Consider the following 27,826-nt stretch of genomic DNA (forward strand, 5'->3'; position numbering starts at 1 on the left):
CAGTTTTTTACAGGTTTTTTTCTTTTCTTTTTGATCATCAAAATGCATTAACAATCAAACGTTTATACAGTGAATATATATTCATATATTTATATTATATAAATAAATAATTATATAGTATCAGAGGGTATACAAGGTAATACAGAATTTCCACTTATAAAATAGGGTCCTGTCAAATAGTAAAAAAACAAAAGAAAGAAAGGTGAAGAGAAAACTGCATAATCATACAAAGAAATTGTGCCATCGCCACTATGCATCTGTGACTACATATAACAATATAAAAACTCCAAAATAAAGTGGTTATACATTTAAAAATAGACCACTACTGTAACGTCAATACCATCTTGTTTCCACCAGCTATATGTACAGCATGACACTAGAGGGAGAGGAAGTGACAGGGGCGTACGACTAAATGAAGCGGATGGCTTTATCTGTCACTCACTTTGTAAGTTTGTTACACCCAAAAGACTCAATGGTACTGACGTTACACACAGATATTTAACATCTAGAGTTTTAAATTAGTCTCTCGTCTCATAAAGTGTCCATCCATATGAAAACTAAACCTTGCTATATATCTTTCTTTTTCTACTATACAGAAAAATAATTAGTGCGAGTACAGGTTTCTTGAATGGGAGGGGTTGGGGTGTGATTGACTGGCGCCGTAGCCGGTCAGCATGCTGGGAGAGTACTGTACTTTCAGAGAACCGCATGGAAGTATTCGGAAGAGGAGCCAGATCCACAAGAGGAGGAGCACAAAGAAAGGAAAGAAAAGTAAATATTAATTAATTAATCAATATCCTATTTATCCTACAGTTGTTTTTTCACATTTTTTTCACAATGTTGCAAACTCAGCCAAGCTTCTATAAACAGCACATTTTTGTTTACTAAAACTGATTTAAATGAACCGGAAATTATTTCTGTACGACAATGCAAATGTTTTTCTGTAAACTATTAAATTATGTTTAAACAATACTGTTCAAAAGTTTGGGGTCCGTAAGATTGACGGAAATTTCCGGCTAGAATAAAACCGGAATAGTATTTTTTTTTTTTTTTTAAAGCAGAGGATCTGTTCTTTCTTTTGATATATTGCATTTTCAATATTCATACAACAAAATATTCTGTGGGCCATAAACTTTTGTGAAAATTATCAAAAAAGGCAACTTTTTTTCTTAAAAATGCTGGCGGGGAAAGAGTTAATACTTTTATTCAGCAAGGATGCATTTAAATGATTAAAAGTGACATTAAAGACATTCATAATGTTACAAAATATTTCTATTTCAAATAAATGCTAATCTTTTGAACTTTCTATTCAAAGACTCTTGAAAAACATTATATTGGTTTCCACAGTTTTCAACACTGATAATAATGAGAAATGATTTCTGAAGGATCATGTGACACTGAAGACTGGAGTAATGATGCTGAAAATTCAGCTTTGCATCACAGGAATAAATTACACTTTATTATGTGAATATATATATTTTATATAATAAATATACTATAATATATTTCACATTATTACAGTTTTTACTGTATTGTTGATTAAATAAATGCAGCTTTGATGAGCGTCTTCTTTCAAAAAAAATAAAATATCTTACCAACCCCAAACTTGAACGGTGGTGTACGTGTTCCACAAAACACGCAGGACTTTTATAGGATTATATTAAAAAAGAGCAAAAGCTTGTCTGATAATATGGACAGATGGCGATTGGTCAGTAACGTTTTGAGGCGGGGCTTAGCGAATGGTCATTCGGTCTGATCTGTCCGTCAGTCTGTTCATGAGAATGCCACAGATTGCAGTGATGTCACAAAGACAAGGGAACTCACAGAGGGGGGTGGGGACTGCCTGTCACTCAAAGGCAGGTTCTCATAACCAGGGTTGCCATTGGAGGAAACGTTTGGAGTCCTGCATAGAGAAAGAGAGAGGTGCAGAGAGGAACAAGGTAAAGGACAATGGAGAGGAAAGGAAGCGGACAGCAAAGAGACGGAAGAATGACATGCCACAGTACGGGACACAGAGCAGGGAAGGACGAGAGCCAGGATCCAGGGTGGAAACAGGAAGAGAAAAGGTGGAAGAGAGTTAGAGAGATGTGACATTTTCACTTTTAAGAACCTTTAGAATCTAAGAGGACAGAGAAGGATATTTAAAAGGAGACGTGAATGTGAAATATATATAAATATAAATTTAGCATATAGAATTTGGATTTATTTCATTTTAAAGCATATGGAAATGTGAATGAAGTGAGAAAAAGTGTTCGCGTCAGATCTAATGTTATGAAAATAGCACATGATCTTTACAAACAGAATCGGTGAAAGAGAGAGAAACAGGGGATGTAATAAAGCAGGGAGAGAGAAACTGCAAGGCAGATTGCCATAGATTTGAAAAGAGCGATGTATTTTGGACAGCATGATTTCTGACAGCGGACAGAAATATCAGAGGGGGCGGGACTTTACCTATATTGTGGATCGTCTCTGATTGGTGGATCTAAGTCTGTCTTGCAATGACGGACAGACCGATAGACAGACACACAGACAGACAGACCTCTGGACTCATGTCTGTTTTTTTGGCTGGACTGTGACATATACACCTGTCTGTGTGTCTGTCTGTGTGTGTGCATGTGTTTGTGTTTGTCTGTCTGTCTGTGCGCTCCATCTAACACCTACCTGTCTACCTGTCTGTGTGTGACTGGAGCTTTATGTGTTTGTCTGCCTGCATAACACTTTCTATATTTGTATGCATGTATGCCTGTATATATTTTATAGTGCAAAGGTCATTCATACACAACCTAGATGCATAGCTGCTAATGCAAGGAACTAGAATATGTGAGTTTCTAATGCCTAGACAAATATGGAAGACTAGAAGTGCCACTTAAAAATAATCAATTTAAGATTTCAAAAATAGAAATGTACAAAATGGACTAATAAATATACACGTTTAAAAGTGTTTATTTAATTCAGGTTTAAAAATGCACCATTCGAAAGTTTGGGATCAGTAAGTCTGTTATGCTTACCAAGTTTAATCAATAATACAATAAAAAACAGTAACATTGTAAAATATGACTATACTTTAAATTAAGTGTTTCTTATTTTAATACATTTTCAAATGTAATTTATTCCTGTGATGCAAAGCTGAATTTTTCAGCATCATTACTACAGTCTTCAGCGTCACATGATCAGTGTTAGGGAAAGTTACTTTTAAATTGCATTACTCCCTACTTAGTTACTTTTTATGGAAAATAATGTGTTGTGTTACTTTTGCATTACTTTTGTGTCACTTTTGGGTACTTTCACAGCAATAGTGCCGAACGAGCCCCCTGTCTGACAAGGGCACTTAAAATCGTCCTAATAGAGATTAATCGTCATTCAGAAATTATTATATGCTGATTTAGTTCTCAAGAAACATTTCTTATTATTATCAATGTTGAAATGTTTGTGGAGGCTAGGAGTTTTTTCACGACTTTGATGAATGGAACAGAACAAAAGAAAAGTGTTTATATGAAATAGATATCTAAAAACATTTAGAATTTACATTATACATTTCTTTTCTATTTTTTTTTAATCAATTTATTGCATCCTAGCTGAATATAATACAATGGTAGTGTAGTGACAAATTGCAAAAAATGTATTATGTTTTAAACTTTGAAAAATGGATAAAGAAAAGCATTTAGAAAATGTAATTGGCCAATGTTTTTTCTAATTGCAAGCTACTGAAATATTATTTTATTTCATTACATTTAGCTAACATTTCAAACTTAAATTAATTACATAGTTTTAAATATGTCCATTTAATTGTCAGTATGAAAAGTTATTAATTTTATTGTTTTATTGTTACATTTAACTACATTTTATATATAAACTGAAAACTATTTATTAGCATTTTTATTTTAAATTAGTAAATTGACATTTGATTCCTTCATTTAAAATGTGAGTGGCACTCCTAGTACTCCAGATACTTAAGTAAAATAATTAAGGAGAACAATTGAGGTTCTGCTGTTGAGCTATGTGTGAGTGATGTACACAACCTTGTGTTGGTTTATGGGTAGGGTCATTCTGTCTGTCTGTCTGTGTGTCTGTGCATGTGTTACTCACGGTAACGGAGGCGCGCTAGAAAAGGGGGGAGTCCAGCCGGCCCCCTGGTAACTATAGAAGGGGGGCAAGGCCCCTCGCTGGGAGCCCGTGGCCGTCGGTCTACGTGCCTGATGAGAAGTGAAGGGGTCCTCGCTTTCGCTGTCGGAGTCCTCGTAATCCTCTGAATCACTATGCCACCCAGTATGAATTATGGAAACATAAAAAAAGTGGGAAAAAAACGTCATGAAATAAGTATATGCTTTATGTGCTTTGTGTTATGTATGCATTTTTTAAAAACAAAGGCTTTAAAGACATTTACTGAAAAATTTCTCTTAACTACATACATGTTGATATTGTCATGAAATAAAATAATCCCAGTCTAGAAGGTAATCCTTTAATCTGTCCCGCTCCTCTTCGCCATTTCAGTAATCTAGGCATCTGCCATCTACTGTCTGTGCAAATGGAGTTTGTGCTCTGAACACAATTTTACTGCAATTAAGAACTGCAGTCACCTCTGTTACTTTAAACAATTTGATTTTCCAACATCAGGCACTTCGAGGGAGTGTACCAAGTCAGGCTGAATCAATAGTAAGTGACTGAGCTTTCTGAACTAATGGTAATAGCGACATTAATACCATACCATATCCAGATAAAAGGAGTGAAGTGCATTTAAGCTCTAATGCCCTTAAGTTGAGATCTTATTTCTCTCATCTGTGCATTGCTGATAAGAGCAGTTGTCAGTGTTTATTCTGTTACCACAGGCCCATTTAAGTCAAACCATACTGGACCTCCATTAATGCTCGGCTGCATTTGTAATTGAGGATGATGGAATCATGCATAAAAAATCTGGAGTTTTTCAGATTCCTGTCGAGCATTAGTCTCTATATTCACATTACACATACATCGACATAGACTATGCATTCCTATGCATTCCCATTTTTCTGTATAAAAAATGTGCTTTTTCATTCTCATCAAGCACCTTCTGCATTCATGAACACAGTGGGCTGCAAAAAGTCTAAGACCACAATGAAAATCTGGTATTCAATCTAATCTAATTAAAACTGCAACTACAAATAATGTTTTTGAAAAATGTAAAACAAAGAAACGTAATGATCAAAATTAGCTCGGGCACAGGGTTTTCCAAACTGGGGTTTGTGAGTTGATGAAGCAAATAATTAATTAAATCATGTAAATGTAAAATTAAAGTAAATAAATAATTTTTATTTAAAAAAAAAACACACTAAAAAAGATGCAATATTTTATTTGTTTACCTGGATGTCATGTGACCTTTAACGGACATAAGAGAACCATGAACATGCAAATGTGTAAATTATTGAAATATTAACTTAAATCTCATCCCATGTAAATATTTGGCTTAAAAAAAAAAATATTTTTGTTTGGGAATCCCTGAATTAAAGCAAAAGGTGGATATACCAATGGAAGCTTGTTTTCGCCACTGAATATATATATAAAAAAAGAAGTAATTCATTGTGAATTCTGACTTTTTTTCTAGCAATTCCGAGGAAAAAAGTAAGACAAATTGCAATTACCTTTTTTATTTTTTACTCAGTGGCAGAAACAAGCTTCATTATATACAAGATACTAGGAAATTAATGTAAAACATTTTATGTAAACATTAAATAGTTATGATATGTTATGACATGTAATGAAATTTTAAGAAAAATGCAAAATAGAAGCATTTTAAGCAGTTTTCTGTTTCTTGATTTATTACACGCTTTCTAGAAATAATAGAAATAAATAACGTCTATAATAAAATTAATAACAATTAAAAAATGTAAATATATATCACCATATGATATAGGCTGTATAAACTAATGTTTACTTCAAGTGCAACACTACTTGTTTTATGTAGCTCATCCATCTTAACTGTCGGCATGAATATAATCGGAAATGCCATTTCTGAAAATAACAGCAGATGGGATGATAGACGGGGTGGAGCGATGAAGTTCACCTAACCTGTGGAAACTCCTCCAGGCTCCAGGGAGGGAGCAAAGAATAGCTGTGAACGCCAAAGCGGAGAGAAACGAGTACAGGGAAAGATAGAGCAAGCCCTCCATCCCATCATAACACAGGCCTTTCAGAGAGTCAACATAATCCTGAGAGAGCGACATGAACAAAGGGAGGAGATTGAGACAGTTTGTTTTAATATAAAAAAAGTATAGTTTTAGTTTCTCACTTGCAGTCAGGCTGAGGTGAAAACAGGATGCCATGTTTACCTTGTTCAGCCCTCGACAGTTGAGAAGTGCCACCAGCTGGTGGAAGTTTCCCTCAGTGGTGTTGAGGATCTGCTGTACCTCCCTGAGTGACTTCTACAAGGGAAAATAACACCGAAGCTAAGCAGTGTGTTGTGATCCACTTAACTGTACGGCTGCTATTGATCTTTCCTCTCAGTTTGAAAGCAGTGTTAACATACCTCTGCCTTTGGGAACCGTGGGAGGGCGTCTCTCTCCAGACTGGAAAGGTGAGAGTGGATGCTGGAAAGCGCTCTCTGGGACTGGGTCAGTATCTTATGCCCGTTCAACAAACAGAATTTCACTGATTTAACAGAATTTCACAGGCTAAAACCTGTAACTGCATTTTTAATGCATATTCTGGTCTTAAGGCATGATTGCATTTCAGCCTCTTTATGAGAGAGAACCTACTCAAATGGATTTATGAAGCAATATAATAATTTCCAATGGCTAAAAAACAATTGTATCATTTATGGACTATATTAAAGGAAATATTCAACACAGTAACTCAGAAATCATTTTCTTTTCACTAGAGCAGCAGTTCTATTACACAGTCAGTTTGAAACTGGCCTTTCGTTTTCACATCAATATTGTTATTTCACTGTCCTTATAATTTCATTTATGACATCAAATTCCTTTCTTCATTCATCAGTCCCTCTAAATACACTGTCAGTCTAGGTCTTGATTACAAAATCTTGATTACAATGTCATAATCCTCTTTATTCTGTTCATCCCCACCGTGACATAAATGGCATTGCTTTTTAATCTTAATCTGTGCTTTGTGACATCATTATAATTCTTTATACTTGGGGAATTCTGCCACGTGATATCATCAACTTTCTATTTTTTGCTGCTTTAGTAACCTCTATGACATCACTGCCATGTAACAAGATTGCGCACCTGTTGAAAAGGGCTGCTCATTTTCCTGCTGCAGGTTAGGTAATAATCCAGGATTTCTATTTAGAGAAAAGAGAGAGCGAGGAAAATAAAAAAAGATACAAGGCGTGGGTAAGACTGTGTGTGCGTCAGAGATGAGGGCAGATGGACAGGTAGCTCTGTTCCAAAACTTAGTGAGTTGCCTCTCTGCCTACATATGCAGCTGCCTTCCAAGTGGCCGTTCACACGGAAGCATTTTTTGCATTCCACTGTGCTACTTTTCCGTTGTTTTCTATGACAACATCATGGACTGTAAAAAAATATGGACGTAGTATCCGTGACGTTACCCATAGGCTTCTCAAGAGCATTTTTGAAGCCCAAAGTGGGCGGAGCCGGCCATCGCCATCTTGGCTGCGTCAATGCGCGTCACTCCCGGATAACCGAAAATGGCCAAAGAGGCGGGATTAGCTGAGGTGACGTGACAGCTAACAGACAGCAGATAAACGGCTATCAGCGGCAATCCACCTGTCACTCAAGTGGCCACGCCCTTAATTATGCAGAACTTTAAGGCTTAATATATTTTAAACGGATGAGTTATAAAAAAATTCACCCCCTTCACAGTTGTCATGAAGGGCAAAATTAGTTATATAGACCAAAACCACTTTTTGTACCAGGCTATAAACATATGTTTTTTCTGATGCAAAGTTGGGCATTTTAACATGGGGGGTATATGGGATTGACTCTCTTTTGGAGCCTGTCTCTAGAGGCCAATCGATGAATTGCATTTTGATTCAAGAAAAAGACCGGATGGTTGCCGCTTGGTCAACATGAACTAGACGGACACGCTTGACAGAGATATTTTAGCATGCAGAGTTTACATTTACTGTTGTTTGATGAATTTTCACAATTTTGCATTCCACTTTTCTGTGTTTTGACTGTTTTCTATGTCAATGTTAACTAGACAGACACGCTTGACAGATATTTTAGTAGGCAGCTAAAAATATGTTTACATTTAAAGCTACACTGTGTAGGATTTTCTCCCATCTAGCGGTGAAATTGTTTATGACTACCAACTGAATAGTACTTTCTAGCCCCTCCCATTCCGAGGGCGTTTTAACTCCTACGGTGGCCGTATTATTTCAAATCTGCCGGCAGTCGCGAGTAATCTCCCCCTCGCATTCGTCACGGCGCCACTGAGTGTAAAAACGCGAAAGGCGAAGCTTGAATTTCCAGGTATGTCCCTCTTTGGCTAATATATTTTCAAGATGGAGGCGCAACATGGCTGCCGCCATTCGAACGACTTGCTCGTTTGTATTCTAAATGGCAGATTCTACGCTTACGAGAATACTTGCTTAGTTGGTAGAAGTAATTACACATTAATGAGTACATATCATTTTGAAAGAACAAAGTGTTTTTTGCAAATAATCAACGAATCCAGTCATTTCATTAGGAATCCACAGGATCAAGATATTTTCATGAAGGTGAACCATTTCTCCACACAGATTTTGCAATGGGTTCAAGTTGGTCACAATGATTTGTCACGTCAACCTACAGAATTTGGACCTTTGGACCATTTTTTAGCCATAATTCAGTTGAAAATTTGCTAATGACACAGATTGTGCTTTTTTGAACAGCCTTCACATTGGGACTATAACTGATGCCCTACAATGCTGCCCATGTAGGCAACTCAATAAGTTTTGAAACAGAGCAATTGCGTATGAAAGAGCTTTACAGCACCTGTGCTTGTCCTAGAGTTGAAGTGAGTGGAGTTAAGCACAAATGTGTTTGGGTCAAAGCAAAAATCACTCAGGGCCTGAGAGAGAAAGAGAGAGAGAGGGATAAAAAAAGAGCAAGAAAGGGAATTGAGCAAAAGCAAATACAGAAGAGAGATGTTAACAGTGTGGCACAGTGACCAAGTGACATACTTCCCTCAGTCTCACTCGTCCCACTGCTCAGACTGCTATTGATCTACAGTATTCACTGACACATATGCAAACTGCCCCTAAATCCTCATCTTTTTTCTCATCCCTCAACCAGTTTTCAGATCTTTCCTCTTGTCCACTCTGCACTGTCTGTCTCTTTAACACACACTTTAATTAATCAAAGTGAATAGCACTCATATTACCAAGAGATTAACAAGAGGACTAAAGAGGGTCAGGAGAAAGAGAGAGAGTGAGCGCTGGAGAGAGGACAGGAAAACTGAGAATGTGTGTGTGTATATATTATAAAGGGGAAGCACTAGGCGATTGTTCCCGTTGGCTGGAACTGGACAATGAAACTCTTGTTTTGAAGGCCAGCAACTGCCATCTCGTCCTGTCACTTTCTTTCTTTCTTTCTTTCTTTCTTTCTTTCTTTCTTTCTTTCTTTCTTTCTTTCTTTCTTTCTTTCTTTCTTTCTTTCTTTCTTTCTTTCTTTCACATCATCGGTATGGCCATTAAAGATTTTGGTTGAGGTTCTTACTGGTGACCCATAATATTTATCCTTCATATATACTCTACCCTTCAAATATCTAAGCTTGGTGAACTTTTTAGTTTTAGTTTTTAAAAGAAGTATCTTATGCTCACCAAGGCTGCATTTATATAATAATAATAATATTGTGGTTTTTTTTTTACAATTTAAAATAACTCTTTATATTTTATATTATAATTTATATTTAAAAATGTAATTTATTCCTGTGATCAAAGCTGAATTGTCAACATCATTACTCCAGTCTTCAGTGTCCTATGATCCTTCAGAAATCATTCTAATTGTCTGATTTGGGGCTCAAGAAACATTTCTTATTATCAAAGTTAATATTTTTGTGAAAATAGAAATATTTTGTAACATATTGCCTTTTTGCTGAATAAAATTATAAATTTCTTCCCCAAACTTCCCTATACCGTTTTGAACAGAGTATTTACATTTGTAGTTTTACATTTATATTTTCATATATTTTTGAAGTCCAGCTGACCATTACTGCTGTATTCCTTTCAGCACACTCACTCTCTCACTCGCTTCTTTTTCTTTTCCTATTGCTTTTAAGATCTCTTATGCTCATCTTCAACACAGCATCCATGTTTCCTTTTTTTTTTTTTTACAAAGAAACACAGACACTCAGATTCACACACATTGAAGCTTTAATCTCTGCCCTATTTTCCTCCCTTTTTGGGATTGTGCCATGACTGCTGAGTTCCCAGAGTGGAAAACCGTTTTCATTATAAAACACGCACAAACACACTCTATTCCTCTCTTCCTCTTTCATAAGCAGACAATAAGTGACTGCATCTTGGCTGGTGTGACCTTTGAAAACTTAAAGTCACATTCACAGAGCTTTGGCTGGACACAAATGCCTCTGCAAAGCGAGCTGACACACACTCATTCACACACAGATGGCGGTATTCTGTGCTGGATGTCCGCTTGCGGAGAGCTGTTGTTTTTCTTTCGGGCTAGATGTTGCTTGAATACTCACCACCACTGTGGCCGTCTCCAGGCCGAGAGAACCCCAACTCAGAAACAGAGCCAACCAGGCCAGCACTGTCATCCTGCAAATGCACGCACACACACACACACATTTTTACCATCTGCCTCTCTGTGGCTGAGTGGGTCAGTACGCAAAAATAAAACTACCCTTTTTCTGTACGCATTTTCTATCTTAGCATATTCAGAAACATAATATACATAATAAAACATTACTATGAATGTTTATGTTCTTTTTACATTATGCAGGAATGCTGTGTGCATATCAAATCTACCAGACACTCACTTAAAGCAGTTCAGAAATGAGTGTAACTCACAGAATAAGTAGCCAGCGGGCCTGTTTGGCTAAACCCAGAAGAATAAAGAAACACACCACCAGATCCAGTAAAAGCAGCAGCACGTACGACAGCCACCTAAACAACAAACACAGAACAGACATTTTCAGAACATCTTCAATACAGTGCTTTTCAGACAGTGAAATCTCAAAACATACACCACATTTTAGCAACACCTGCCAATGGCAAATAAACTGAATGAAAAATAAAATAATAATAATAACACTAGAAACCAAATTAATTTGCCACTATTTATTTTCTTATTATTTATTAATTCCTCATATTGTCAACTGTATATATATATATACACACACACACATCCTGTTTCAAAGTTTGGGGTCAGTAAGTTATTTTATTTTATTTTTTGATTTAGCAAGGATGCATTAAACTGACCAAAAGTGACAGGAAATACATTTATGATGTTAAAAAACATATTTATGTTTCAAATAAATCCTGTTCATTTGAACTTTGAACTCTATGGTTTTCACAAAAATATCTAGCTGTTTTCAACATTGATAACAATAAGAAATGTTTCTTGAACAGCAAATCATCATATTAGAATGATTTCTGAAGGATCACGTGACACTGAAAACTGGTGTAAAGATGATGAAAATTCACAGAAATAACTGACATTTAATAATATATTAATATAGAAAACTGAGATTGTAAGAATATTTCACAATATTACTGTTTTTTGAGCTTCACAGGAATAAATTACATTTTACAAGAAAATAGAAAACATTAATAATTAATAAAAATTAATAATATCTCACATTATTACTGTTTTTACTGTATTTTGATCAAATAAATGCAACCTTGATGAGACTTCTTTCAAAAACACTTACTGAGCCCAAACTTTTGAACAGCACAGGTCAGAGTATCATTCTTACACTACAATATTTGAATCAGTTTCAAAGGATTGTATTATGGACAAAAAAGATTTTCTTTGCTCTTTTACAATAAATAACTTTTATGGACCGTGACAGTTTAAGCTTCAAAAATCTTGACTAAGAATAAAATTCTTCAAGGCATAGAATATGGCCCTTTTGAGCATAATGTTTTACGATACATTTTTATCAACTAAAGATCAACATCTATCAACACTGAACACACAAATCTGGACAAATCTGCTTTTGACATCTCCTCACCTATAGTCTTCATTCACCATGAGGGTGTTGGCTGCCCAGCCTGGGGAGAAGGGCGCAGGAATGCTGTTGGCGGATGGACTGAGAGTGTTGGCTACAGAAGGTGGGGCTGGGGTAAGTGCTCCTACTATACTTTCACTTCCATTCGCCCTGTAAAATCCATCTCCGATGGGAATCAGACCTCTTCCCAGAGTCAGGTTGGAGAGGATAGACACGACCCGCTCTGAAAGACGCCTGCAGGAGCGTGTGGGCACGAGCGCCGGCTTATGTCCGCCAAACACATCCTCCAAAGAGGTCAAGGGTCCTGAGACAGACTGCTGCAGCCCAGCCACGGTGTCTGAAACCTGGACATTCAAGAGGAGAGGATTATAATGAAATATTTCACTTTGAATGGCATGAACCCAATGCATTTGTACCCAGATCTGATTTATGAACATACTAGCTTAAATACAAAAGAAAAGGGTAACACTTTACAATAAGGTCCCATTAGATGACATTAGTTCATGCATTAACTAACATTAAAGGGTTAGTTCACCCAAAAAGTATGTCATCATAAGACTTTCATTCATCTTCGGAAAACAAATGAAGATCTTTTTGATGAAATCTGAGAGCTTACTGTCCCTCCATTGACAGCAATGCAACTACCATTTTGATACTTCAAATAGTTTATAAAGTGGTCGTAAAAAAATAATCCATATGAATTGGATTAGCGGTCAATTCCAAATTTTCTGAAGAGTCAATTGCTTTATATGATGAACAGATTCAATTTAGGCCTTTTTTCACATATAAACATTGATCAGCGAACATAAACAGGTTCAACCAAACCTGCTTGAAGCGTGAAAACAAACCTCATTGGTTGCTGCGGAAGCTCAAAAGTGCTGAGTAACACGAGAATGAGCCTCATTGGTTCTTGAGGAAGCTCAAAAGTGCTGAGTAACACGAGAATGAGCCTCATTGGTTCTTGAGGAAGCTCAAAAGTGCTGAGTAACACGAGAATGAGCCTCATTGGTTCTTGAGGAAGCTCAAAAGTGCTGAGTAACACGAGAATGAGCCACATTGGTTCTTGAGGAAGCTCAAATGTGCTGAGTAAAGGCCCGTTCACACCAAGCACGATAACTATAAAGATAACGATAAAGATAACTATATATGCGTCCACACCAACGACCAATAACGGCCTTTTTATTCTAAGCACGCGCGCGTCCGGATGATCCAGATCCATTTTAAATGCGCGAGACCTTTAAATTAGAGTGGATTCTGATTGGCTGTCAGTGTTTTATCGTTCGACAGCTGGAAAAAAATCGTTCTGAAAGTGATCCCAACGATATCGTTCCTCATATCTTTATCGTTATAGTTGTGGTGTGAACTCTGTTATTCTTTAATATGGAGAACGATTTTTAGAATTATATCTTTATCGTTATCTTTATAGTTATCGTCCTTGGTGTGAACGGGCCTTAACACGAGAATGAGCCTCATTGGTTCTTGAGGAAGCTCAAAAGTGCTGAGTAACACGAGAATGAGCCTCATTGTATTCTCGCACGTCAAGCGAACATGCTTGAGCTTCCGTTTATCACAACTGATGTGTGAGTTCATGAATATTTAAATGTGAATAAAATCCTAAATTCAATCTGTTCATCATATAAAGCGATTGCGTCTCTTCAGAAAATGTGGACTAAACCGCTCAATTCATATGGATTAGTTTTACAATCTCTTTATGAACTTTTTGAAGCATTACAGTGGTAGTAGCGTAGCTGTCAATGGAGGGACAGAAATCGCTCAGATTTGAATAAAAATATCTTCATTTGTGTTACGAAGATGAACAAAAGTCTTACGGGTTTGGAACACAACATGGAGGTGAACAATTAATGACAGAATTTAAATTTTTGGGTGAACTATCACTTTAATAATGAGCAATACAGTTACAGTATTTATTAACCTTTGTTGAAGTCGGCATGAAACAAAAGTTGTGATAGTCTATTGTGACGCATGTACAAGTAAACCGGCTTTTCGAACAAGAAAAAATATAGGGCGGGACTTGATTTTGTTCGTCGGGATTTGATTGGATCGTTGGACTGTTGTGGTTTTCTGTTGCTGTGATGTCATGTGAGTGACGTCATCAGAGAAGAGAAGAGATGTCGCTGCAAGAGGGAGGGGAAGTTTTTTTGATTAAAGATTACGACGGCACATGAATTTATAATAAATACTGCAATATTCCATTATAAAATTCAAATTCAAAATCAAATTTGATTTCACTGGGCCTTTAATGTTATTAACTGTTCATTGTTAGTTCATGTAAGCTTAGGCCCCTATTATCACAACATTTGATTTTAATGATAGTAAATGTATAGTGTAAAGTAAATGTTGAAATTAACATTAACTAAGATTACTAAATGCTTTACAAGTGTTTTTGTTTATGTGGTTAACAAATGGAACCTTATTGTAAAGTGTTACCAAGAAAAGAGTAGAGGAAAAGATGTGTGGGATATAGAGGACAATGGAATGGAGTGGAAAAAGTGGGAATGAATGGAGAGGGTCTTATAAAAGTACAGTAGAAGTAAAGTAGGTCATTAATCAGATTGACACACATTCATCGATTGACCATTTGAGCAACCAGCCAAATCAATACACGGAGAGGATTTTATCTCACATAAATGCATTCAAACACTCTCTCCCTCTCTCACACACACACACACATTCAAAACAGATAAGACTCATCTGAATCCCCCTGTTCGGCAATCACAGTGTAATAAAATCATGGAGTGTGTTTGCTGAACATCCTGTATTTCTTTTGGTCCCCTGGCGCTTCAAAAGGAGATGGATGGAATAAGCTTTTGTGTATGTATGAGCGTGTGTGTGTGTGCATTTCTGTTCTCACCAGAAGATCGATGGAAGCCAGCGTGTAATTGGCAGTGAGCAAGGATGAGGTCAACTGATACATCCCATCGTTCGCCTCACTGTTGCCGTAGAAACCAATGCCTATGGCAACACTACAAAAAGCAGAAATATGAACAAGGAAACAAGGAGAGGAGACAAAGAAGGAGAAAGTGAGAGGGAGGAAAGACAGCATAAATAGAGAAATGAAAGAGAGAAAGAGAAAACCAAATGAGACATGTTTAATCTAGTTACACGTATACACTACCCTGCAAAAATATGGGGTTGGTACGATTTTTAAATGTTTTTGAAAGAAGTCTAATGCTCACTAAGGCTGCATTTATTTGATCAATAATACAGGAAATTTTGTAAAATATTATTACAATTTAAATAACTGTTTTCTATTTGAATACATTTTAAAATGTAATCTATTCCTGTGGTGCAAAGCTGAATTTTCAGCAGCTTTTACTCCAGTCTTCAGTGTTACATGATCCCTCAGAAATCATTCTAAAATGCTTTTTTAAATATATTTTTGATACATTTCAAGAAAGTTAAAAAGCTTTTGAGTATGAAATCTTATAGATTTAATTAAATACATAAGATAAAATTAATACATCCTTGCCTATTCTTAAAAAAACAACAACATTTGAATGATAGTGAACATATTAAATGGTTTTCATGCAAACATACTAAAAAAAAAAGAGTACTGGAATCTAAACCATCAACACTGAAAATCCACTCATTTACATATCTATTTCACATTCAAATATTCAGATTAATGCTTAGACCAGATGCTTGTCCAATCCTTTCCAACCTGCCAAAAATAGCACAGCCCAATCTCTCGCTGTTTGACCCAGATTAAGCCAAAGAAAGCAAAAGAGTGTGTTTATGTGTTTTAAACTATAATTAATATTGCGATGCGAGCAGTAAAGGTGTTTGTATGCCTATATGCAGTCCTCGCTGTAAATCAGCATGTAGCTTTTGAATCCCTCAGAAAAAGAGGTCAACATGGATGGGAAGGGGGTGATGTCATGGGGGGCGAAACACGTGCCACATCAGAACGTTTGCATCATGAAATCACGCACAGAGCAAACCAAACCAACTCTTACAGAAACAATGATAATTTACACAAGCATTTTATGTGTGACATAAACAGCATTAATACATCATGCTGATGGTTCAGATCAATGAGGCTTGAAAAACCATTGGGTTTCATATTCATAAATATGATAAATGGGATGTTTCTGTATAATTGAAGGAAACCAACCATCCTTTGCAATTGTGCATATGAATGAGCTTAGAAGAAATCATGATATCTTTATCTAATGCAAGTCTAGAAATGGGGGAGGGAATAATATTTCGCTTATACAGATAAAGGCATTTGCTAATAATAGAAGCCCTGAACAGTTTACTGGTTCTGCACTCTGATGTGTGAAAGCACAACATGGCGCGAGTTAAATACAGTGGGGAACATTTCTCTTTTTCACTCATCAGTACTTTCCCACAGGGACTGAATAGATGATGTCAGGTGCTAAATGTCATCTAATCTTTAAATGATGCAAATTGCTTGATCCCTGAAGTAGTCATAAACAAGACACAGATGAAGTCCTGTTGTTGCGCATCAAAAATATAACACAATACACACAGAAATTCTGGAGGAGCATATATATATATATATATAAGCTGACTTTATAGACTTAATAAATCAAAATTTCGGGTATGGAACAAATATTGCAGTCCACCAAACTTTTCTCTGGTATTCTGCTACGCGAGAAAATTTTTACTTTGTATGTGCTTGTGTTTCCATTCTCCATATCTGCATGTGTCTCTAAAGTCTAGTGTAACCGCACTTTTACGCAAACAATATAGATATAATTTTTTGTATTGCATGATTATGGTGCCACAAAATATAAAATAGAACTTCAAATTTAGAATTCTGACTTTTGAATTAAAAAAATATCCTCAAAAGACAGTAGCCTAATCACTGGCATATTAAAATGACTGTCATTAACAGGTATTACCAACACAATGTGACGGCTGCAACTGATACCCATGTGACACAGCAAATGCCCCGCCCTTTTTTGCCACTGTATCCATGGACACCGCTGGCATCATCGTCTTCCTCCTCTTCCTCTGCATCCCTGCCCCCCTCACCACGATGGCAGCAGCAGTAGTGGATGAGGAAGGAGAGAACGACAAGCAACGAGAGGACGAGAGCAATGGCGGAGAAGCTGGAGAGGACCAGGAGAGTCTGTGAAAAGAGAAGATGGAAAAAAAGAGTAGGAAGAAAATACTTCTTACGTATTCATTTAAGTACTAGCTGGTTTAGCGCATGACATCAGTTTTTTTAGATGATGTCTTTGGTCTAAGAAATCAAGATTGTGAATCAAGTCTTGAATCTGATCATCATTAAACTCATTTAAGACTTGTCAAAAAATGAATTACTTAAAGATTTCAAATAAAGTTACACCGTAAAAAATATGTTTTACTTTTTACAAGAAAATACTATTTTAGTCTTTCCACTTCAAAATGTCATGTTTAAAACAATGTGTTATTTGACTTTTTTCTTCGAAATTATTTGTGAAATTTACTAGCAATTTCTGAGTACGAATTGTTTAAATTAAAAGTAAATCTTACTTTGGTGAAAACATCAAATTGTTTTCAGTGTAAAAAAAGCAGAATATAGGCCTACATACTGCATAGCTGCATACCTTTAAAGCACATGCATGTACTATATTGAAACCAGTGTGACATAAAATGGAGGATGTCTCTTTAATCTTATTGGCTAATACAGCATGGATGCTCCACTCAAAGAGAGAGAAAGGGGAGGTATAATTAAAGTCAGTCAGATTCATACACACATTGTCCATTCAGGTTACATATACTATACATCTGCAATCTGGTCCCAATCCATTTTCCTCATGTTCTCCCCATGATCCCCTTCTCCTTTCCCCATGGTTTCTCTCCATGCTTCCGCTCACTCATCCCTTACTGTTCTCCCCCTTTCTTTTTTTTTTATCCACGCCACTGGATCTCTATTAATAATCTGTGACCTACTTAAATACATTCACTGCTTTTCCCTCTGATTCTCTCTCTCTTGTTTTTTTATCTCCTGCTCTCTCTCCTCTTCGTTGATTTCTCCTCTCTTCACAATTCCCACTATTACCCAAAAGTATTTCGCTCTTTCATTTCTCCTCTCAACCATCTCTCTTGCTCTCTCGCTGTCCGTTATTTTCAAGCACATCTGTCTCTTATCATCTGCATCTTATCCTGTAAATCCATTCAGGCATCAAGCATAATCTGGCTTTGTCTCTTCCACCTTTATCCATTTGTGGTGAAGCTATTTCTTTTCCTAAGAGCAATCTCACTGTAGCTGTTTAGTTTCTGCATTGATAATGTCACCACTAGCCTGAAAAGACAGATCAACCATGAACTCTGAGGCTGTTTATCAATGATATATTCTTCTGTTAGAGTCATTGGTTCGTATTATTTTATCTTATTGTTTCACAGTGGAATTCCTGGTGAAGAAATACATTACCCATGATGCTGCAGAGAAATATCCACCAATCAAAGAATTGCAACAAACAAATGGGCGACTGCATTGATCGCCCGCTACCATAAAGCACTGCAAATGATGTAATCGATTTGTAAATTACTAATATTTTACTTATAATCAACAAGTGTTTGCACTTTTTGTGGGCAGTCGACCTACAATTTCAGTGTGACGTACTTATAACTGTCTTTGCAAATCTGAATACTTAGATCAGGAGAGGAGAAAGTATCATTTTAACAGAAAAGATTACACACTGAAGCAAAAGCATCAAACAGCATGCATCATTTTTGTTTCTATTTAATCTCTTAATGCAGATATATATATATATATATATATATATTAGTGGTGGGCTGTTATCGGGCGATAAAAAAAATATCGCTGTTAATCTATTCTCAAAGTTGGGTTGGGAGCTGGGTCTATACTAAGCAAGCTATGATGACTTTCACCTTGATATTTTAGCGCGGATTCGGTTCGGTGTTCGGTAAGCAATTTCAAACCGAACGGTTCGTTGGACCATTTTTCCTGTTGACCAAAATTTCGTTATTTCAAATGTAGGCGGGTCGCGTGTGGCAAGCGCGCTCATAGAGCTGGTAAGTCCCGCCCCTTCCGCTAACCCCACTGGACCTCTAGGTTGAAAAATCGTCAATGCAAGTGAATGTGAGAAAATAATTATTTTCTGGTCCCGTTTGAATTTTGCCATGAATGTGAACATATGTTGTCTGTGAATTTTTAATATAATTTTTCGTGTGAAGAATGCTACAATTTAGCGGGTAGAAGCTTGATACGATTAGACAGAAAGAAAGAACAGCCCATTTGGTTTGAATGGTGACATTTGGGTACAAAACACACAGGCATCTCGATCTGTCTCCATAGATTATCGCAGCATTAGCACCGTGATTTGACAAGTGGAGAGAAAATGTGTAATGGGGTGACGTCACATGGCGACATGTAGTCTTTCTCGTTATGTCTTTTCCACAACTGCTAGACAAAGAATCATACAATATACTGTCAAATTCATAACCGGTCATCCATGAAAACGAGTCCCGTCGTATTCTCCACAAGCTGTAGAGGTGAAGACAACAACTCCCATGATTCCGCGAAATCAAGGCGTCATCAAGCTACGCCTTTTTTTTAAATAAACGACCTCTAGTGGCGAAAAATGACATAGTGTGCCTTTAACTAGCAATTATAAGTTTTAGACAAATCTGAGACAAATTTTAATAGCATATATATATATATATATATATATATAAATTAGTGGTGGGCATAGTTTCATTTTTTTAATCTAGATTATCTCACTGTAATCTTGGAATTAATCTAGATTAATCTAGATTAAAATGGCTCATTTGAATTCTCCCGAAGGCATTCAGAATATGCGTGTGCTACCCAAATAATGACTAAAGGGCACGTGTTTCTTAAAGACAAAGTGACATTTAAAAGAACTTGTGAAGAAATGGCAGAGATTTTTTTTTTTTTTTATAAAACTAACATAATAAAGTATGATTTTTTTTTTTTTTTTTACTTTGATGAGCATATAAAAGAAAACAGCTCCTTGGAAAAAATGAAATGTAGCCTAATATTGTAGTAGTTATAAATAAAGGTCTATTTTTAGTTCAGATTAACATTTGAGGGCAGCAATTTTATTCATAATGTCAAAATAAAACCAACGTAATGTTACTTGAAAGCATTATAGCCTACTATTCCTGCCAAACTTCCATGGTTGCAGTTAGTTTTACTACAGTAAATCCATGGTAAATTTTGCAGATCTGTGGACACTGGATAGTTCATTCATGGCAGAATGTTTCTTCCTGGCTTACGCACTGTTTGATCCGTTAATAACGGAGAAATGTGAATGTTTCTCACTAGATCTCGCAGCGATGTTATTACTTAAGTAGCGAATTCAAATGATTTATTTACTGGATCTCTTGATCAAGATCGGCTCGCGCTCCTTTGGTCCAAACTGATAAACAACGGTCCGTCAACCACACAATAACGAGTAGCTCAGTTTCGTTCCGCTTGCATTACGTTTGCCATTTGATGTCGGACAATGTTGTGGTCCCGCCAGCGTCTCTTACATTATAGAGCTGGTAAGTCCCGCCCATCCGTAAAACCCCACTGGACCTCTAGGTTGAAAAATCGTCAATGCAAGTGAATGTGAGAAAATAATTATTTTCTGGTCCCGTTTGAATTGTGCCATGAATGTGAACATATGTTGTCTGTGAATTTTTTATTATAACATTGTTCTTGTGGTTTTTGGATATTTTGATCCAAAAAATCTTACATAGTGTGCCACTGCCTTTAAGTTCACATGTCATGTTAGAACTAACAGCGATAGTTTAGAATGTTTTTGAGAAGTTACTAAAGCAACAAGGAGGCGGCTTTTATACAAGAGTTCAATAAACAAGATATTAATAATTAGTAACTTGTAGGCACAATATTGCCATTTACTTTCTATGCTTTTTGCTCTGTCAACAAAGAAAAGCTCCAAACGAAGCCACAGCACAACACACCACTAGTTTTGTTTCATTCCTGAAGGCTGAATAATTCGGTTAAGTGAATTATTCAATGAATCATTCATATAGACTGTCACATGTTTTGTTCTGGCATTGATCGGTGTGGTTGAATGAATCTGTTGAATAAATGAATCAGTGACTCAGTCATAAAGTTACTTGTCACCACCACACGTATGCATGTTATTGAGAAAGTACTTCCATAGACTAAGAGCCTGTCTGAAATGGTTGAATCACGGACTTGGATTCAAATTTGAGAACCAAAACTAATGGTACATAAAAAAAAGCTACATATTTATTAATATTTTACATATTTAATATTTTCTCAACCAAAATGTAATGTACACATCCTCATTTAGGCCACAGTCACTGCTTCATGGTTCCTTTTCTAATGTGTCGGACATATATAGTCATATCTTTTATCAAAATGTAAGTGATGTGGAAACATACACTTAAGTAAACGGATCTCTGTCATAATGGAGTTTTTGCATCTCATTTTTACATCAGTCCATCATGCTTTTAGTCTCTGATAATGCAAATCTATGGTTCTTTAGCGACTGACATTAGATAATTTGAGATACAATTTTGAATTCATCTTTAAACTGCAGACAGAAAAGTGCTTTTAATGGTTTTGACTATGACACTCCAGTTTAATCTCTCTGAGAGTGTGTTAGAGTGTAAGAGAGAGTATGTCATGCGAGTCAATGTGTAAATATTTCTGACAGCATGAACAAAGACATTTCTGCAATTATTTTCAAGGAAAAGCACGGCTAAAGTAGTTCCAGGCAGGTATTTTAAAAGTCCTTACAGCCTACAACAGCAAAAGAACCAAAACCCACAATGACACTGACCAAGGAAATAAATATAGTAAACATAGGATAAAAATGACAAATTATGTCCATGTTTTTTGCCACAAAATTACGTTTTATTATGTACGGAAAGCACATAGGCTACTCTCTTTCTCCAGCTCTCTCTCCCACTCAAACGCACACACATAGAGTATGGACACACACCCGCACAGAAACGTGTTGTCAGCGCTGCTCTGATGATTTTATCATTAAGATAGTTTGACAACTTAAAAGCTACATGAATTTCTCACTAGCGAAGTAGATAAACTTACAGTTTCCTTATTAGTAGAGACGCTGCTGCCGAACACTGTTGAGAGACGCACCAGACTCAGGTAATTCACAAACGCTTAATCTCTCTCTCTCTCTCTCTCTCTCTCTCTCTCTCTCTCTCTCTCTCTCTCTCTATATATATATATATATATATATGTTATTAACTGCATTAATAACTGCATTAGCCTGCTATCAATGGCTCAAGCCTCCGTCACTAGCTCTAAAATTATGTTTTGGAGTTAGCAATGCGTAAGAAATTAGTGCCACACACAAGAGCATTTTAAGGACAAAAACCTGACAAATGTCTTGAAATACATCATTTGAACAATGTTTTGAGGTGCGGTTACCGTAGTGTAAGCGGAATAATTGACTCCGGGCCGTTGAATTATTGAAAAATAATGCATTACCACCTCAGGTATGCATTATTATTCTAATAATTCAACGGCCCATCGTCAATTATTCCTTACATATTGCAAACAAAGGAGAGAAAATAAAGAGCGAGACAAAAATATATGTGTGTCTCTACAAGCCTACCGCCAGCTGTCAGATGTGAAAATTGTATCTGAGAGTGAGAAATAAGGAAAGGGCAGAGGAGAATTGAGTGTGCTTGAGAGAGAGAGAGGGTTACCTGCTGGTACTCCCAGCTGTCTGGAGTGAACACGCTGTCTCGGGTCTGCAGGGTCAAGTCCAAGCGAGGAATAGCATGGCATAACCGTACCCATACCGATGGGGTGTAGTTGGGGACAGTTGCTATGGCCGCCATGAATGCAGTAAATCACCTCTGTTTTCTCAAATGTCTGTAATGGTTGAGAAACATGTGATTATTAAAGGTGCAGTAAGTGATTTCTGAGAAATGCTGTTAAAAGTGTATTGGACCGAGAACCACAACACACTTGGAGCCAATCAGTAGGGGGCGTATACACTCATGTTGGGGGAGGAGAGAGAGTGAGTGAGAAGGAGATTTGAAGAAAGACTGTAGAAAGCAAGATGGCTGAGAGACATTACAACAGAGAAATCACTGGAAAAAGAAGGGTTATGATCAGGCAAGAGCTTTAGGACCCGCGTTAATATTAGAAAAACTTTCCAGCGCTGGAATAAACTATACGGGAAGGCCGCTTAGTAATATTGAGAAACATTGGTTTTGCTATGTTTCACATAACTTTGCTGTTATTGTAATGTTAACTATAGTAACAGGACAGTTTTGAGTATCATTTTTGGTCTGGAGCTGGTCTGCTGCTCGCGAATAAACAACAAACTCTTGCTTGTAATGTATATATTCTTGTGTACAATGTTTTTTTGTTCTTCCTTGTCGTTTGTTCGTAATCTTTGTTTCATTTTTTGAGTAACATTATCTTGCATTGTGTATTTGTGCATTTTGGGGGCGGAGCAAAAATGGGAGGAGTGTGTTTGTTTAGGTTGATTTCAAATATCAACAGTGTTTTTCAGAAATCGCTTACTGCACCTTTAAGAGAACACACCAAGATTGGACTGTGAGCCAGCTATATAATACATCACTTAAAAGGTTTTTTTTTTTAATTAAAAACAGATTTCAGCTTTTTTACTTATATATAGTAAAGAAGCTGAAATCTGTTTTATATGAAAGTCACATTAAAACTACCTCAAAAACTAATTACACATCATTTATTTTGATACTTTTATGTATAGATTACATTTAGTCTCATAAATGTCCTAAACCTAGATTATGAAATATATCCACTATAAAAAAAATTTTTTTTAAATCTATTATAAAAATATAAATGTATTATTATTTTTTTAAAGAAAAATAAACTAACTGAATAAAGACTGAAATAAACATACATTATTTTAATATTTATTGAAATGTGAAATTCATTTCTATATTATACTATATTATATTCTGATTTATTTTTAGACGAACATTTTGTAAATTTGTGTATTGCATAAATATTACATATATTATTAAAGTCAGCATGAAATAGAAGTTGCGTGACATTTATGAGTGAAGTGGCTTCTCGAACAAAAAAATGGGATGGTTCATTGGATGGTTGTGGTTTGCTATTGCAGTGATGTCATGTGAGTGACAGGTCACACCAGCAAACACATCATCAGAGAAAAGATGTCGCTGCAAGAGGGTGAAGTTAATTTGATTAAAGATTACGAGGGGTTATTTTTAATAAACTGTAATATTCCATAGACAATAAAAATTGTCAATTTTGATTTCATGGTGACTAATTCTGTACATTATATATATTATGTTCACATGTATGTGAATAACTGCAGTGTGTGGACCACAGGTTTTCACCAGGTTGAATGACTATAAAGTGATTTGATTTATTTACTTGATTTTTATCTTTTAATGTGGGGAAAAAAAGAGGAAAAATCATTTAGAAGTCTCTGAACAAACCAGAACAAGGAGGAGGAGAATGTAGCAAAAAGGAAAAGGGAATAACATGCAGAAATAACAGGGGAAACAAGGAATGGGTTGAAAGTAGGTTAAGTAGAGACACACACACAAATGTTTTCATTACCAGTATAGAGGTCCACTGGGAAACAACATGGATTAAGTGCTTAGATCATCAATGTTAAGAGAAGAGGTTTCTAAGAGGATACTTGAGCAACTGTTAGATCTTGATACATTTGAAACATCACTATGGGGTTTTGGAGGGGGGCGAGTGGGTGCTACACACAAAATCATACAATTCATCAGACATACACAATAATTATGACCTCATCTGGGGCTATATTTTGAAATCTTGTTCTCAAGATGGGAAAAATCATTATGATATCATAAGGGTCGTTTTTACATTGTATTTAAATTATGATCTCATGATAAAACAAGAAGACTTCATCTAGATTTTCAGTAATAACTCATCATAGACCAAGTCCTTTATTGATTTATGGAATGCATTCCAATGACTTTATAACTTGAATTTGTAAAATTCAAATGACCTGGCTAGGTTTTATGCATTACTACATCACTATGACATAGTGTCTACTACCAAACTCACTACCGTGCCTTTTGCACCACCCCCTGTCCTGCATTGTTTGGACAAACAGCTGACCCTGCCCCAGTTGTCTAGATCTTTTGGTTAACAGAAACCTTCCAAAAATCATGTCTGTCAAATGTATGTCTGTCATATCTGATTCTGACCACTTAATCCCACCAAAACAGTTCACATCTCACATCAATAAATTAACAAGAAATTGCAGGCTCCATCACAAATATCCCTAACGATAGTGTCTGATGTGTTTTTGTTCATAATGATGTCTGTAGGCTATGCCTATTGATTTACTCTTAGAGAAGACTACCAGCATGCAGTGGGTCAAGACAATAAGCTGGTGAATTGTGGTATATGGTTGGTACACATTATCACAAGTGTCCTCTTCTCAAATGCATATGTGAATAAAAGCAAAATTAAAGTGAAACGGTGTTATGGAACGGTTAAACATGCATACTGTGACTCAGACTGGAACGCTAGCACATCTGAACATGATGCATTCTGTCAGCTTGTTATAAGGATGGTTCGCATTGCATAACGCAAGGGAAATAATGTGAGTTTGGAAATGGAGCAAGGAAGAACAATTTTGTGCAGAACAATAGAGGGACAAAACATCTTCCATCTTCTTTTTCATTCTTTTCTATTCTGGATTGAATAATGCTTAACATCAATCGTCCATTCTTTAGCTTCACTGTAATTAACCACAACAGAATTATGCTAAATAAAAAACTAAAATGGTTTCCAGGATTAATTATGATGGTTTGTCATCCAAAGCAAGCTATTTTAATCTCACTGAAAAGTCATTCGATTTGTTGGAATTGCCATTTCATGATACTATGAGGAAGCATTCATTTTTGGCTTAGCTCTAGCCTATGACATTTCATGAGCAATAAACCATAAATGTATGACAATGATATATATGTGTATCCTAAAAATGGTACCATGTCCTTGAAATATTTTCCCAACAAAAATTTAATAACAGTAGAGATTCAAAATTCTAAATATAAGCACTTCCCAGAATATTTTTGCCAGTGTCGTTAATTCAGTAGTCTGATTTAATAAAGAATGAATGAACTGATCATTGGTCACTAATACTGAACTATGCTATTAATAAATAAATAAAAGCATTTTAATTACTTATAACTCCATGAATATCCAAAGCCTAGAATATCTCTTGAAAGCAATAAATCTGAAATAATTGTCCAATAAAAAGAAAATGATGAGGGTATAATATAGTTTGTCACACACCATTAACATTTAAAAACGCTTTTATAGTACTCTGTTGAAATAATTTCTTAATCATGTGTTTTATACACATCTGATCATTATTTTTCTGCTTTACTGGACATTTTTTAGTGCTGCTGTGGCTCAGAACAGATGGATGGCCCAAAGGAGGGTCCAAAGGAACTTCATAAAGGTCACTGGAGGCCATTGTTTGTGTTTGTATGCACTTGTGTTTAGTGTCAATAACTAAAGGAGCCTATTATGAAGGTATAACGTATGTAAATATACAACAATCCACACACAACAGAACTGATCCTAATCAAATAGATATTGATGAAACCTTCAAAATGACCAGAAACAAAATAGGCCAGAACTGATTGATTGCACTTATGTGAGTTGACCCGGTGCGAGACTGGACCAATCGATCTCTCTCTGACTGACTTTACTTGTTTATGGCAATCATATTTAACCACGCTAGCGCTTTGTCTGGGCGCCAAGATACATTACATGGATCTTTTGTTTGAATGGACTCATGATTCCCTCGCATAATAAATTAACTGTCATACATTTTCGCACAGACCAATTGACACGGCAAATGAACCGCACAGCAGGCTATACAATTTTATATCGCACATTTAAAAAGGGTTGCCCACCTTAATTTGCAGCAGCCTAATGTGGTGCTTCCACGTCTCTCACGCTCGTGTGATTTACTTTGCGATTAGATGCTATTACTGAGACAGCTGACCGTTAGAACGGGTTGCATCCTGAGTGATGAGATCTGTTGTATTGGGCTTCAAGAGAAAACTATGTATTTTCAGTTCCAGTGTGCGCCCAGTCTTTGTGTTCGCTGATAGATGGGAAACAGGTCTTGAGAGAGAGATCGAGGCGAGAATCCCTGAGGGATGTTTTAAGAGAGAGGGATGAATCCTTCAAATCCCGACGCCTATCCGTCGGTTTCACTCTCTTTATTTGAAACCCGCTGAGAACTTGAATCACCGTCCACAGTCGCGCGAAAAGACGCCCAGAGTCATAAAAAAAAACTTCTGAAATTAATTGTTCCAAGTCAGAATTCGCGTTCAAACAATCCACAACTATGTCGTCGATGTCGTTTCCACAGAAAATAAATGTTCAGTCTGCAGAAGTAGCAAATCCATAACATCCAGGGCAAATGAAATCCATTCAGTGTGTTCGCTTTAAATACTAGCTAACTATGGCTATTAAAAAAATGGCTAAATATTTTGGGTGCGAAATGGTGTATTTATTTTAATTGTGCCATTTTAAAACTCAATACAGTCTAATTTAAGTAAGTGAATGACAAAAAACCGGTGTGGTCCTGAGGGTCCCAATGATCAGGACTGAACTTGGCTCTCTCTCTCTCTCTCTCTCTCTCTCTCTCTCTGTGTGTGTGTGTGTGTGAGTGTGAGTGTGTGGGTGTTTGTGTGCTAG

General features: G+C 36.3%; 1 protein-coding gene across 3 annotated transcripts; it reads right to left on the reverse strand.

Annotated features, from left to right (window-relative positions):
- Positions 1-109: 109 nt before the first annotated feature.
- Positions 110-27,773, reverse strand: ttyh1 (tweety family member 1). 3 transcript variants are annotated; one of them, XM_079893644.1, is made up of 15 exons: positions 27,034-27,772; positions 22,807-22,975; positions 17,019-17,248; positions 15,002-15,113; positions 12,133-12,473; positions 10,967-11,062; positions 10,642-10,714; positions 8,931-9,006; positions 7,218-7,273; positions 6,500-6,592; positions 6,303-6,395; positions 6,043-6,182; positions 4,087-4,254; positions 1,825-1,903; positions 114-688 (listed from the first exon to the last, which is right to left on the reverse strand). In XM_079893644.1, the coding sequence occupies exons 2-15, from the start codon at positions 22,939-22,941 to the stop codon at positions 605-607; spliced, it is 1,776 nt and encodes a 591-aa protein (XP_079749770.1). In that variant the 5' UTR covers positions 22,942-22,975; positions 27,034-27,772; the 3' UTR covers positions 114-604. The 3 variants fall into 3 exon arrangements, with proteins under 3 accessions (XP_079749771.1, XP_079749770.1, XP_079749772.1); XM_079893646.1 differs by having other exon boundaries at positions 116-688; positions 4,194-4,254; positions 27,034-27,771; XM_079893645.1 differs by lacking the exon at positions 1,825-1,903 and having other exon boundaries at positions 110-688; positions 27,034-27,773.
- Between the last annotated feature and the right edge of the window lie 53 nt (positions 27,774-27,826).

This window comes from Squalius cephalus, assembly GCF_949319135.1.
Source record: "Squalius cephalus genome assembly, chromosome: 15".
NCBI classification, from domain to species: domain Eukaryota; kingdom Metazoa; phylum Chordata; class Actinopteri; order Cypriniformes; family Leuciscidae; genus Squalius; species Squalius cephalus.